The sequence below is a fragment of the Carex rostrata genome, chromosome 7, assembly GCF_964058835.1.
Source record: "Carex rostrata chromosome 7, lpCarRost1.2, whole genome shotgun sequence".
NCBI lineage: Eukaryota > Viridiplantae > Streptophyta > Magnoliopsida > Poales > Cyperaceae > Carex > Carex rostrata.
Genome location: NC_135924.1, coordinates 10,319,872 through 10,333,109, shown reverse-complemented (window position 1 = coordinate 10,333,109; position 13,238 = coordinate 10,319,872). Strand labels below are relative to the sequence as shown.

The 13,238-nt window shown below is 34.5% G+C and overlaps 1 protein-coding gene and 1 long non-coding RNA gene across 2 annotated transcripts; both read left to right on the top strand.

Moving 5' to 3' along the window:
• The first annotated feature begins 4,117 nt into the window (after positions 1 to 4,117).
• LOC144557278 (putative serine/threonine-protein kinase PBL19) lies at positions 4,118 to 6,792 on the top strand. The gene is made up of 4 exons (XM_078305830.1): positions 4,118 to 4,729; positions 5,338 to 5,598; positions 5,952 to 6,074; positions 6,317 to 6,792. The coding sequence occupies exons 1-4, from the start codon at positions 4,337 to 4,339 to the stop codon at positions 6,680 to 6,682; spliced, it is 1,143 nt and encodes a 380-aa protein (XP_078161956.1). The 5' UTR covers positions 4,118 to 4,336; the 3' UTR covers positions 6,683 to 6,792.
• Positions 6,793 to 7,992: 1,200 nt separating this feature from the next.
• LOC144556925 (uncharacterized) lies at positions 7,993 to 8,635 on the top strand. The gene is made up of 2 exons (XR_013512520.1): positions 7,993 to 8,208; positions 8,287 to 8,635. It is a non-coding gene; the product is annotated as an uncharacterized LOC144556925 (long non-coding RNA).
• The last annotated feature ends 4,603 nt before the right edge of the window (positions 8,636 to 13,238 follow it).

Below are 13,238 nucleotides of genomic sequence, written 5' to 3'. Positions count from 1 at the left end.
TTTTAAAGTTCAAAACGTCGATCCGAACCGTTCATCTTGTTCTCCATATTGAAATGTGCTTGGAGACCAAATTTTACATTTTTGGAATTTTTTTTACTATTTATTAAGCCACTTTGAAAATTGCCGATCCGGTGGTCCAGAAATTTTTACTGTTCATCCGGATTTTCAGATTTTCAAAGTGGCTTAATAAATAGTAAAAAAATTTCAAAAAATGTAAAATTTAGTTTCCAAGCATATTTCAATATGGAGATCACATCTAACGGTTTGAATCGACGTTTTAAACTTTGAAAATAAAGATATTGCGTGAAATAGAAACGTGTTTTACTTCGCAATTCACCGTAGCCCATCTCTCTCTATATATTTATATATTTGTTGGAAACGATATACTTTACAAAATCTGCTCTTCATTTTTGATGTTATATTTGAGTAAGGCTACGGTGCTATGGGTTGCATAGAGGGTCTCTATGAAACGGCTCAATATTCGAGTTTTCAAAATCCTAACGGTCGATCTGAATCATTCAACATGATCTCCATATGAATATGTACTTGCAAACCAAATTTTACATTTTTTATAATTTTTTTACTATTTTTTAGAAAAGTAGAAAATCAAATATCTAAGTGGTGCAGAATTTTTTAGATCAAGTGGTTTTCTACGTATCTAAAAAGAATAGTAAAAAAATTTTCAAAAATATAAAATTTGATTTGTAAATATATATTTATATAGAGATTATGTTGAACGGTTCAGATTGACCGTTAGAATTTTGAAAACTCAAATATTAAGTCGTTACATACAGACCTCTGTGCAACCCATAGCATCGTAGTCTTACTCGTTATATTTTACTATATCGCAGCCCTGATGTGGCTTAGTGGTTATATCCTTTGATGCCTGTTTTGGTTACGTCAGGCATGGACTTGTTGGACTTGACTTACTTTTTTTTTCTCTTTTTTTCGTTTCTTGGTTTTTTCTTTTTTGGGTGGTTGTAAGACTGGAAGTTTCCTTTATCTAATGAAACAGACTTTATGGTCTTATTTTTTAAAAAAGATATTTATTGGAAACGAGACATTTTTTTTCGTATGTATGAATATAATAATTTTTATAGATAAAAAATTTCTGAGATTGAGTGTTTTTGATGGAAAATAGAAAATTCTTTTAATTGAGAATAAAAAATAAGAAATTTGAGTATTTTGATGGAGAAATAAACAAATTAGAATGTTTCAGCAGGTATACCAACAATTCTCTCTTATTAAGAAAACAAAAAAAATGCTGCCTCCAAAAGAGATTGCAGACATTCCTGGATTGGTTTTGAAACCAGGACCCGCTATACCTTGTCAGGTCTGTATCTGCCACATGAGATCCAGTTCCTTTGGAGAGAAGAATGCACCTCCACCGCATGAGCCAATGAGCCATGACGTGACGCCTACCTTTCCAAGAGCAAAGACTTCGAGTCAAACCACTTGCACAAGTCACCATCTTAATTAGTGTCTTTGATTGATTCTTTGGTCAAAAATTTATTTAGTTCCTTATTAGTCTTACCAAACAACTTGCTCCATTAATTGCAGTCAGAAGAAACTTGTAGAAAAAGTTTTTATAAACCCAAATATTTAAATCGAGGAGAAGGTGTGATGCCACGTATACATAAATATTAATCAAATATTGGAGAAAAACCACGGTGGTTAGAACACAGTACGAACTTAGCTCCATAATCAATTGAATTAGTTTTAAATAACTAATTCAAATATGAAATCAATCTACTTCAAGATTAATATATTTACATGTAAACTTTATAATTTTTTTATTTAATTTAATATAAAATTAAGTGATAAAAAATTATAAATTAATTTTAATATATTTATTTTTATAATTTTTTACCGCTTAACTATATACTAAATTTAGAGGCGAATACATATGTATAGAATGAGGTTCAATTGATTCCTTTTTTTCAAATATAGATAATAAAATATGATTTTGTTCTATAATTTATCAAAAAATTATACCTTATATATATTAAATAATTTTATACTATTAACTGTCATTTCTTTAAAAAACAGATAATTTATGCATAATTTGAGAGACTTCTACCATTTTAAAAAATAAATTTAATAAAAAAAAATCAAGAGTTTACATGTGAACACTTCTTATTTATATTATATCTATGACTCTCTCTCTCATTCTTATTGAAAAAAAAATAGCAGATTCATCACTTCTTATTTGATCTTCATTCAATAACCGACTGCCTCCACCTCCGACTAAACTAATTCAAAAATTTATAAATTTTGTATGTAAACAAATTATTCATGAATTAAATTTTTTTAAATAGTTTAAATTCATCATTTAAAATTAATAATTTTTTAACCTAAGGCTAAGCACACCGAGAAGCTCGATGAACTCGACAAACTCATAGTCCTACACAAAATATAGAATACTGCAAACAAATAACTTGACCATAAGGAGTTTTATCCAAGACAGATTAATATTATTACACTGATTTTCTTTATCATGTATTCATGTCTGTGACTAATAATTAAAGAAATTAAAGAAATCCGGTGATAAGTTAATAAAAAAAAATGCCAATGACGAAAATTCTAAGAAAAATGCAGATGTATCGGGAAATTTTTTTAGAAATCATAAATAAAAAATATATATTACCAAACCAACTTGGTTGCTTTGTTTTTTTTTTTTACAAAAATCATAAGAACTGAGATGTCATTTTGGTCCCATTTTTTTTTTGTTTTTTGGACCGGAATGACAATTTGGTCCAAGTTATTTTCACAGATTTCGAGAAAAAAAATACGTTGAAAAATTGTGAAAATATCTCGGACTGAATTGTCATTTCAGTCCTAAAAAAAGTTTCGGATCGAAATAGCATTTCAGTTCTTATGGTTTTTTTTTAAAAAAAAAGTAATCATGTTGGTTTCATAATATTTTTTTTTAATTATGGTTTATAAAAAAAAATCACGTATCGGTCCTTAACAAAACTCCATAAATAGATTTCCAGGTTTCGCTCAGTGCATCTTAATTTTTCATTTGCAAACGAATAAATATTTATGTGATAATTACAATTTTAATAGAAGAAGTATCAAGTAATTGTTAATTTATCAATCTTCCGTAAAGTGTCGCATCACCATTTACGATGGAAAATAATAAATTACGAACATTTAAAAAATATTAAAATATTCAATATGTCTAAAATTTGAATGAATTGCATTTTTAAAGTTGGTAATGAGGCAACAAAAATTATTTTTTGCTTTTGCAAAGATGGATAATTATATCTGCTCTTAAGCATTAGAGAATCTCCAATTCAGTAATTGAAATTAATTGCTAAACAACAGTTATGAAAATTTTAGAAATTAAACAATCCACCTCTACATTAGTACAATCAATCAAACACTTGGAAATTAAACATTTAACTAATTCATCTTTGGAAAATAACTTCTTATTAAGTAATTCTTTCTAACAATTACTAAATAAGCAATAACCATACAACCCAGCAATTATATTAGCAATTTACACATCAGATTAGCAACTCACGGACGTGTGGATCCTGAAAACTGTTAGCCAGAACTGTTTTATATTTCATACAACAATAGAAAGTGTAGAACCGCAGTTAGTACATTGGAACGAGCTTCATTTTTTTTACAGATGTGTACCGAAATCCCTTAATAAAAAAAAAAAAAAAATAGGAAGTATGTATTCACTTAGCCGCATGGTAAGTGCAACAGAAGATCCGGGACTCATTATTGATTTTAGAGAGATGAAAAATGTGTTCCATATATTCTGTTCAGCCCACGGTTGCTTTTTGCTCAACTCGTTGTTTCTTCTTCCCAATGAAAAGACAGGCACGACTAAAATTTATTTATTGAAGAGAGAAAGAGATAAAGTTTGGAAACAGTTATAGATTGATAGAGAACGACAGAGCGTGTGCGGTGTGTTCCCTTGTTCGTTGTCTCGATCTACATTCCTTCTTTGCTTTCCTTCTCTTTTCACACTGTACTGTACCTCTTATCATCTCTTTTGTTCCTTTTGAAGTTTGCCTCAAATTTCCTTTTCTTTGTTCATGCTTTTAGAATTGTGTCTGTCTAGAGTGAGGTATCCTTGTCCCCTTTTTGTCTATAATAGCTCTCTTTCTCCTGTTCTTTTGTTTTGGTTATGGTTTCAATTCTCTCTGCTAGAGACTTCTTTCGTTTTGAGTAAAGCATGCAATTTTAAGTAATTAAGCAAAGGCCTCTATTTGCTTCCATCTCTTACACTCGGAACATATTTTCCATTTGATCTGTAATTGGGTAATTGCGCATGTTCTTATTTTGATAACCAATTCAAGACCTGTAACAGCAATAAATGGGTTGTTTCAACTTCAAAAAGGGTCCGAACTCAAAGCCGAAAAAAAGTGTAGGCTCTGAAAAATCATCCAACAAACCATTCCAACCCAAAACCTACACTGAAAAATCAAAGAGTTTATCAAGCAGTGTGAAATCTGATCAATCCGTAACCAAAAGTGTAACATCTACACCACCTAGATGCAGTATACCAGACTTGTACGAGCAGAGAGGTCAGAAGCTGCGCGTATTTGATTTTGAAGAGCTAAGAGCTGCCACCAATGATTTCAACAGAGCTTTGAAACTTGGAGAAGGTGGATTCGGGACTGTGTTTAAAGGTTTTCTCAAGTGTCGAGATAGCAATGGAGAGAGGCTTGTGGTTGCTGTAAAACGGCTCAAGCAAAGAAGCTTACAGGTACAACACTGGTACTGTTCAAATTTATATATTGGTTATGACCAGTACTGGCATGAGCACTTTCCCAGTTATCTTCTGGCCAACTTGTATGTGCCTGTACAACTGATGCTGGTTGGTACCAGTGCAACTGAAGCTGGTACAGTACCGGTGCAACTGATGCTGGTATGGTATCGGTGCTCACCAGCACAGGTTCTGTGTGAAAATATCTAACCGCCATAACTTTGTATGATCAGATCACAAATTATTATCCTATGTACTGGTACAATGACAGTGACCTTGTACTAATAGGATTTTTCCATTTTAGATTACCAGATAGAGTAGTTTTGGCAAAATTCAATGCACCAATTGTAAAGCTCAGATTTAATCATAATCCATCCACCACCCCCTTCACCAAAATACAATAAAAAAGGGGGACGGGTAAATGGATTCTCCATTTCTCCTCAACAATGTTGAACAATAGGTTTTTGTTTTCTTTTTCAAATTCCTAATTCAATTGGAATCACAATAAACCACAAACTCATCCCTATATCTCTGAAGAAGAAAAGAAAAATCCGAAAAATAAATAAAGAGACACAATTGATGTACTAAATTGCATAAAAACCTACCAGGGGCACAAGCAATGGCTGGCTGAAGTATTATTCCTCGGTGTAGTCGAGCATCCAAATCTGGTAAAACTTATTGGATACTGTTCTGTGGATGGAGAGAAAGGAAACCAGCGGCTTTTGGTTTATGAATTTATGCCAAACAAAACCCTAGAAGACCATTTGTTCAGTCGGGCGTACCCGCCTCTGTCGTGGGATTTGAGATTGCAGATCATTCTAGGCTCAGCTGAAGGTTTGGTTTATCTTCATGAAGGACTTGAAGTTCAGGTCTGGTAAATAAGTTTTGCAATGTTTTGTGAAACTGTTAAAAGTAGAAGAACTCAACTAATAAAGGGGGTATTTTTTCATTTTTTTTTTTGTAAATTAGGGGGTATTTTGCAAATATTTAAAACAGATTGTTCCTCTGAGACCCTTTAATCAATAGTTCTTTTGTTTAGTTTTATGTTATTCTGAATAATCAATAAATGTAACCTGGAAATTTCCTGAATGGAGAACAGAAACAACAAAATGTGATGTTGCCAAAAAGTATAAAAAAAATGAAAAAGGGGATTCTTGTGTGCAAATTAATAAATGTCTTTAATTGTTTATGATATGCTCTCCTAATAAATTCTTTCTAGCAGATAATATTTCGGGATTTCAAGGCATCAAATATTTTGCTGGACAAGGAGTTTAAACCGAAATTGTCTGATTTTGGCCTGGCAAGGGAGGGACCCACTGCCAGTAAAACTCACGTTTCTACTGCTGTATGTTCATCTTTGCTTGTGCTAGTATAAGAATTCATACCAAAGTTTTGTTATCTAAGACCAATAAAGTTTTTTTTTTTTTATTATAAATGTGAACATCCGGCAATTGGCTAATTTTTGTTACCAACCAATGCTGATGAATGCAAGCTAAATTGTTCTAAATCATATGAAAATTGACAATCTAATTAAATTTGTGCCTCCAATTTTATTATCATATCATATACTTACTGGCATTTTACCAGGTGGTAGGCACGCATGGCTACGCAGCTCCGGACTACATCCAAACCGGCCATCTCACCACAAAGAGTGATGTGTGGAGCTTTGGTGTAGTACTCTACGAGCTACTCACCGGACGGCGTTCACTGGAGCAGAACCGGCCGCGAGCAGAGCAAAAGCTTCTCAATTGGGTCAAACAATACCCGCCCGAGGCCACTAATTTTAGTGTTATAATGGACCCAAGATTGCGAAACCAGTATCCTCTCAAGGCAGCTCGGGAGGTTGCCAGGCTGGCAGATCGGTGCCTTGTCAAGGACCCGAAACAACGGCCTGGCATGACCGAGATTGTACGAGTTTTGAAAGAAACCATGCAAATTAAGGTTAAAAGGTAATTAGTTGTTGTAGATTGTGCAATGCAAAAATAGAGGTAGTGGCTGTGCAAGGAGAATAACTGTATTGACTATTGAGTGAAATTTCCGAAATTTTTTTATATATATAATAATAAAAAAATAAACCAAAATATCTCCGTTTTGGGAGAATTCCACATTTACTCAGGCCGCAGAGGGTGTTTTGGGTTGTTGTAACATGCACAATGGGGCTGCGCCCCCTCCCCCCCCCCCTCCAAATGGGGCTGCAGAGCCAATCTGCGGTCTAGGTAAATGTGGAATTCCCCCAAAACAGGAGTGTTTTGGTTTATTTATTTATTTATTATGGTATTTAAAAAAATTTCGGGTGAAATTTGATGAAAGGAATGTTTTATCTAAAAATAATGTCTTGTCATTAATATAAAAAGTAGCACAGGGCTTGGAATTTGAAAGTCTTAGAAAAATGTTTTGTTTTTGAGAAAGCTCTTTTACAATGACATTTGAAAATTTCTTTGCTGGTTTATGCTAGTGTTGCTGGTCTTCCTGCGCCATTAGTGAGTATTTCACTGCATGTAACTAGAATTCAGACCTGACCTAATCTAATACGAATTTTAAAGATTCCATACATCTAAAGCAGGTCCCAAGAATAGTTATTCTATTAGAATTAACTCAGGTACGTACGGTATGAGAGAAATATTATGTAATTATGCCTAATTTATTAATGATATCACATTAATGAAATACAAATTAACAACTAACAAGTGACAAAGGACTGAAACTATAAATAAAAAAAAATGATTTTACCATAATTGGTTTGGTTTTTACAGAAACTATAAAGTAACGAAATGGTATCTCGGCAACAAACCTTTTCTTTTTCGTTGTGAAGAACAGCCAATTCGGCCCATTCAAGTTTCACAAATTTTCAATCCAACGGTCACAAAAATCAATTTTTCTTATGTAACAATTAACAAATTGGCTGTTCGGCCTCATGTGTTTTTCCAAAAAACTGGCAGCCGAAATAAATGCATAAATGTAAAAAGTTTGCGGCCGAAATAAAAAACTTCTGTGCCGAATAACCTATTCGGCATAGAGGCATTACACCAAAGCCACACTATTTCGATCGTAAATCTGTGGAATTTGAATGGGCCGAATTAGCTGTTCAGCATAGCAAAAAAGTAAAAAAAAAATTGGTGTGGAAGATGCCACCTCAATACTTATGGTTTTTGTAAAAATCAAACCAGTCAAGTTGGTTTTATAATTTAATTTTTTTATTTATGGTTTCTAAAAAGTTCCAAACACCACGGACGCGTCAAACAGGACAAATTATATAAGGTTTGGAGGCCCAGCCCAAATTAACGATACCATCTCCAAAAAAAATTTTGACAGAAAAGCCCGTAGCAATTTGCTCTTACATGTTTTGTCATGTTATGCGCTCTTCGCCTTCGGTAGACTTGTGATCCAAAGCAAGAGAAATAGAATCCGGAAATGGAGAAGAAGCTGACGCTTGTTCAGACCATGGCGGCCGCTGGTGTCTTCTCCGCCATCTCTTTCTGGTTAGCTCCTTCGCACTTACTCACACGTGCATTCTAGGGTTTCGATCGCTTAACCTCTCCCGACTCCTCTCTTCTTAGGTACGGTTTCATGTTTGGCAGAGAATCCGCTCGGAAGGAGCTTAGCGGCCTGATAGAGGATCTCAAGCGCGGCAACTCCTCTCCCTCTGACGAAGCATCTCCTAAACCCTAGTTTCTAGCGAGGTACTTGGGAAATTGATTTCATTTGTTGCTGAATTTTTCGTAATCGGAATAAAATTTTGACCTTCGGTTTGTTGATTGGAGTACGTTTTGTTGTTTTCTCTTCTGTGTGCTACCACAAACACAAGTTTTGTAGCGAGGATCCATTGGTGTACAATTTTGATGCGGATTTGTGTTTCGTGGAATCGTGGATCTATAAAAAATGTAATAAATTGTTACTGAAGAAGGCTCACGAAAGGCCAATAGATATTCATCGTCTGAAAATTTAAGATTCATTTAAAGGAAACTATATTATATGGAGTAAAACTAGGTGCTCTTACTCTAAAATTCATCAAATTGATTTTAAATGACGAATCTGAACCGTTGAAACCCGTCTACCTTACGTGTGATGCATCTACATGTGAAATTTTTAAACATTCGAATTAATTTAGTATAAAGTCAAGCGGTCAAAAACGTTCAAAAAATGAATGCACTAAAATTAATTTATTAACCTTCTAATTTTTACCGCTTGACTTTATACTAAATTAATTCGAATATTTAAAAATTTCACATATAGATGCATCACACGTAAGGTAGGCGGGTTTCAACGGTTCGGATTCGTCATTTGAAATTGATTTGATAAGTTTAGAGTTAAGCTCACCAAAACTTTGGTGAGCTTAAGAGCACCCTAGTTCTACTCATATTATATGTAGTTCTGACTAGGGCTGGCAAAAAAATTTGAGGTTCGTGATTCGATTTGGGTTTGATTTGGGTTTGATTCGAGTTTAATTCGGGTTTGATTCGAGTTTAATTCGATTCGGAATGGGTTCGAATTGAAACGAACCAAACCAGGTTTGGTTCGGAATTAATTCAAACCAAACCCAAACCTAGCCTGGTTCGATCGAAATGGGTTCGATCATTTTTATGGTTCGAATCTCATAATAACATCGGCCGTCCATTTACCTGATGAAATTAAAATCTAAGATCTATAGTCATAATTTAACTTAGCCGACACTCCCTCGCTCTCAAATCTCAATAACCTCTCCCTAACTCACTCTCCCTCCAGCTCTAAAATCTAGCCGACGCTCTCGGCGACTGACTGTCACTCCTCTCTCTGGCCTAGATGACTGTCTCTCCTCTCTCTTCGGTCGTCTCTCATAGTTTATACCAGAAAAGTCGTCTCTGATGTATTTTTTCGTAAACAATATTTCAACTTAAAAATACTCATTTCATAGTTCATACCGGTAAAAGAAAGCTATGTGAATTGTTCCGCGAGAAAAAAATTAATGTATAAACTACCGGTATAACTAGGACTGCTAAAAAATAATTTAGTTCGTGATTCGATTCGGGTTCGATTCGAAAAATGTGTAGTTCGCAATTAATTCGATTCGAAATGGGTTCGGTTCAAAACGAATCAAACCAGGTTTGGTTTGAAATTAATTCAAACCAAACTCAAACCTAAGGTAAGTTCGGTTCGGTTCGTTGCCACCCCTAATTTTGACTTACCTGTAAAGTTTTTATTTTCCCAATGGAAAGTAAATAATGAGCATACTGTTTCGGATATATATTTTTTTAATTCCATTGGATGTTCTTGAATATAAATTATATAATTGAATTGGGAATTTGGGATTAGTTTGTCTCAGTGTTGTAAAAAGCCGATTAATCAGCTGATTAGTCGTTAATGGTAACCAAACCATTAAAGATTTTCCTAACTAATCGGATGATTATATCCGAATATGGCCGATTATTTCCGATCAACCTATTGGCGGTACCTTATCCGTTCAACAACCGTATACCGTTATTTACAACACTGGTTTGTCTTACCAATGATTGGGCCACTGGATACCTTTGGTAATTATTGACTAAAATTATTAAACTCCTTTCAACCTTGAAAGAAAATAACATACTATACATTATTTTCTTTTCCCGTTGTCTTCTAATTAATTTTAAAGTTCAACAGTATGCTTTATACTTATGGCTGTGGCCTGTGGGTATTTATATATAGAATCACTCCCTAAAGAAGAGACGTTAACCATTATTATACACACAGCCTACAGTAGTTAAATATTATATAAAGTCATGAACTTTAATTAGCTTTTCTTTTTTCTTTTTTTTCCTTTTGTTTTTGAGTAAATTGGCAATAGCAGCCTCTGTTTCATTGAAACAATGTTCATTTTTTTTTTTAAAAAAACATCATCTGAATTTTCCAGTCATGTATCTATCTATGTATTCTATATGTGACTATTGTACTCCCTGCCAAGCCAAAATAACTTCGGAGCCTATTTGAAATATGGGGGTCCGCTTTGAGATTCATGCCAGAATAAAATAGATGACTCAGATCTCATTCTACACGGTCCTATACCTCGTTGGATCTGAATTCGTCAATGACAGGAGATATCAGTGTTTTAAAATGCATGGGCCGCATATGCCTATGCGGTCGGCAGCTGTGCTCAGAATGCCCATGCGGTTACATATGCGGTCATGCGAAATAAAAAAACGCATATGCAGATTAAAAATGCGGCCATGCGGTCCGAATATGTGGCCATGCAGTCCTCTCATATGGTTTTGATAATTTGATTGTATTTTAATTAAAATTTATTTGAAAAAAGTCAAAAAACTATTGTTGGTTATGTCATTATGTACGTGAATTTTTATTTTAAAATCCGTATGAAAATCCGCATACCGCATATACGGTATGCAGTGGCCTTTCGCATGCATAAACAAAATTGTATTTTAAAACACTGGGATATATGTTTAGTTGAAAAAGAGAGGGCAACTCATACAGGATTTTTATTATGATAAAATAATGGAAATAAATCTGTTGTTATTCCAAAGGAATTATAGGAAACTGTTATTCTGATCCTACGATAGCACTGTTTGAGTTTGAATCCGGTCCATTTGATATATATTAGCTCAAATGCTTTAATTTTGGATTGGCATGGCTGGCACTAAACCCTAACTCTTACGAATTTGTATCCCCTCAGGTACCTGAGTGCGTATCCTCTGAGATATCTCGTATCCCGCCTGATGTTTTAAAATGTGGTTTTGTTCATGCATGCGGAAGGTCACTGCATACCGCATATGCGGTATGCAGACGCATATGCGGATTTTAAAATAAAAATTAACGTATATATATATATTCATATTCATATATTTGAATTTATTTTCACATAATAACATAACTAACAATAATTTTTTTATTTTTTTAATATAAATTTTAATTAAAATACAATTAAATTATCAAAACCGCATGGAAAAACTGCATGGCCGCATATTTCAGTCTGCATGGCCGCATATTCGAACTGCATGGTCGCATTTTTAATCCGAATGACTGCATATTCGGACCGCATATGCAGCCGCATGAAAAAACCGCATGAGCATTCTGAGCACGGCTGCTGACCGCATACACATATGCGGCCCATGCGGCCGCATTTTAAAACACTGATACTGCCTTCGTTCTTCTCTCCTGCCTCCCTCTCTCTCTCATTTCTATTATTTGCCTTCGCCGCTCTCGTATAAAAAGAAAGTTAGGGTATCTGCCCTGCCGTTTTGAGAGTCGAAGGCGATCTCCCGCCTCCTCTGCCTCTGCTGCCCCCACCTCGCTCCCCCCCCCCCCCCCCCCCCACTTACTGAGCAAATGAGGTTTTCTTTTCGAGCAGCCGACGAGGTCCCCTTTTGAGCTGAGCCGATGAGGTTCCCCTTTCAAATCGACGCTTCACCAACTACCACCACCTCGTGTTGTAAATTCGCTCACCTCTACTGTAGTATCTACTATATCTACGTATAAATAAAATATAGTTATGGTTAATGATGAAGATGATGCTGACGGTGACCTCTTTTCTCCTTCTCCTCCTCCTTCCTATCTTCTTTCTCTGCATTTCTTTTTAAATAACTCAGGTACAAAACTAATCTGGACACGAAGGCTAACTCGGATACCCCTACCTCGTATTGATTACAACAGCACTGCTTTGTGTTAAGACAAAAAATTATGCAGACTCATAATCTACCAATCTGAGCATGAGCATAGAAAATCCTACAGGCTCACTATACACTGATCCGAGTGCAGTAACTCTTGGTTTTTTCTTTTTGATTTTACTTGTCTACTTGTATAAAGGGGTTTAAGTTGTAATAGTGCAAGTACTGGTACAAATATTGTAAGTATTAGTACGAAACGATATGTAACTAGTTTTGTCATTATTAATGAAACATCGCCTACGGGCTTTCAATAAAAAAAATGTTTATTGTAGAATGCAAGTTCAATATTTGGACATTGTTTCAATGAATTTTCTTATTTCTCTGTAGCTCTCTTTCATGTTAAAATATAGGAAAAATTAGTTATTTGTTACTCCAAAATTTTAAAATTTGAAAAATGTTATTCCGAAATTAAAAATCATCATAATACCACTCTAAACTTAGTTAATTTTTAATTTTGTCACTCTAGATAATTAATAACTAAAAGATCCTCCCCATCTCTTTTAATTTCCTTCCCAGTGCATCTCCATAGTGAAAGCAAGAGACTCAGCAAACAACGATTATAATATATAGAAGAAAAGTAAAAGATAACAAAATAAGAGTCCAAAGAGAAAGAGGCTGTTGTTTGTCTCCGCCTTTTCTCTCATTTCTTTTGTGAGGCAAAGATATATGCACGTACCTGAGCTGCTGAGACCTGTTAAAGGAGCTGTATCATTTTAGATATATATCCTTAAAACAAAAGGAAGGGTATAAAGTATAAACAAAACAATGGGAAATTGCTTGTCTGGAGTCAGTGGAGTGGTGCCAACATCTATCAACAGAGTATTTTCCAACGCCAAATCAGGTTAGTCTATAGTCATCTTCTTCTTCTCTTGTTTAAT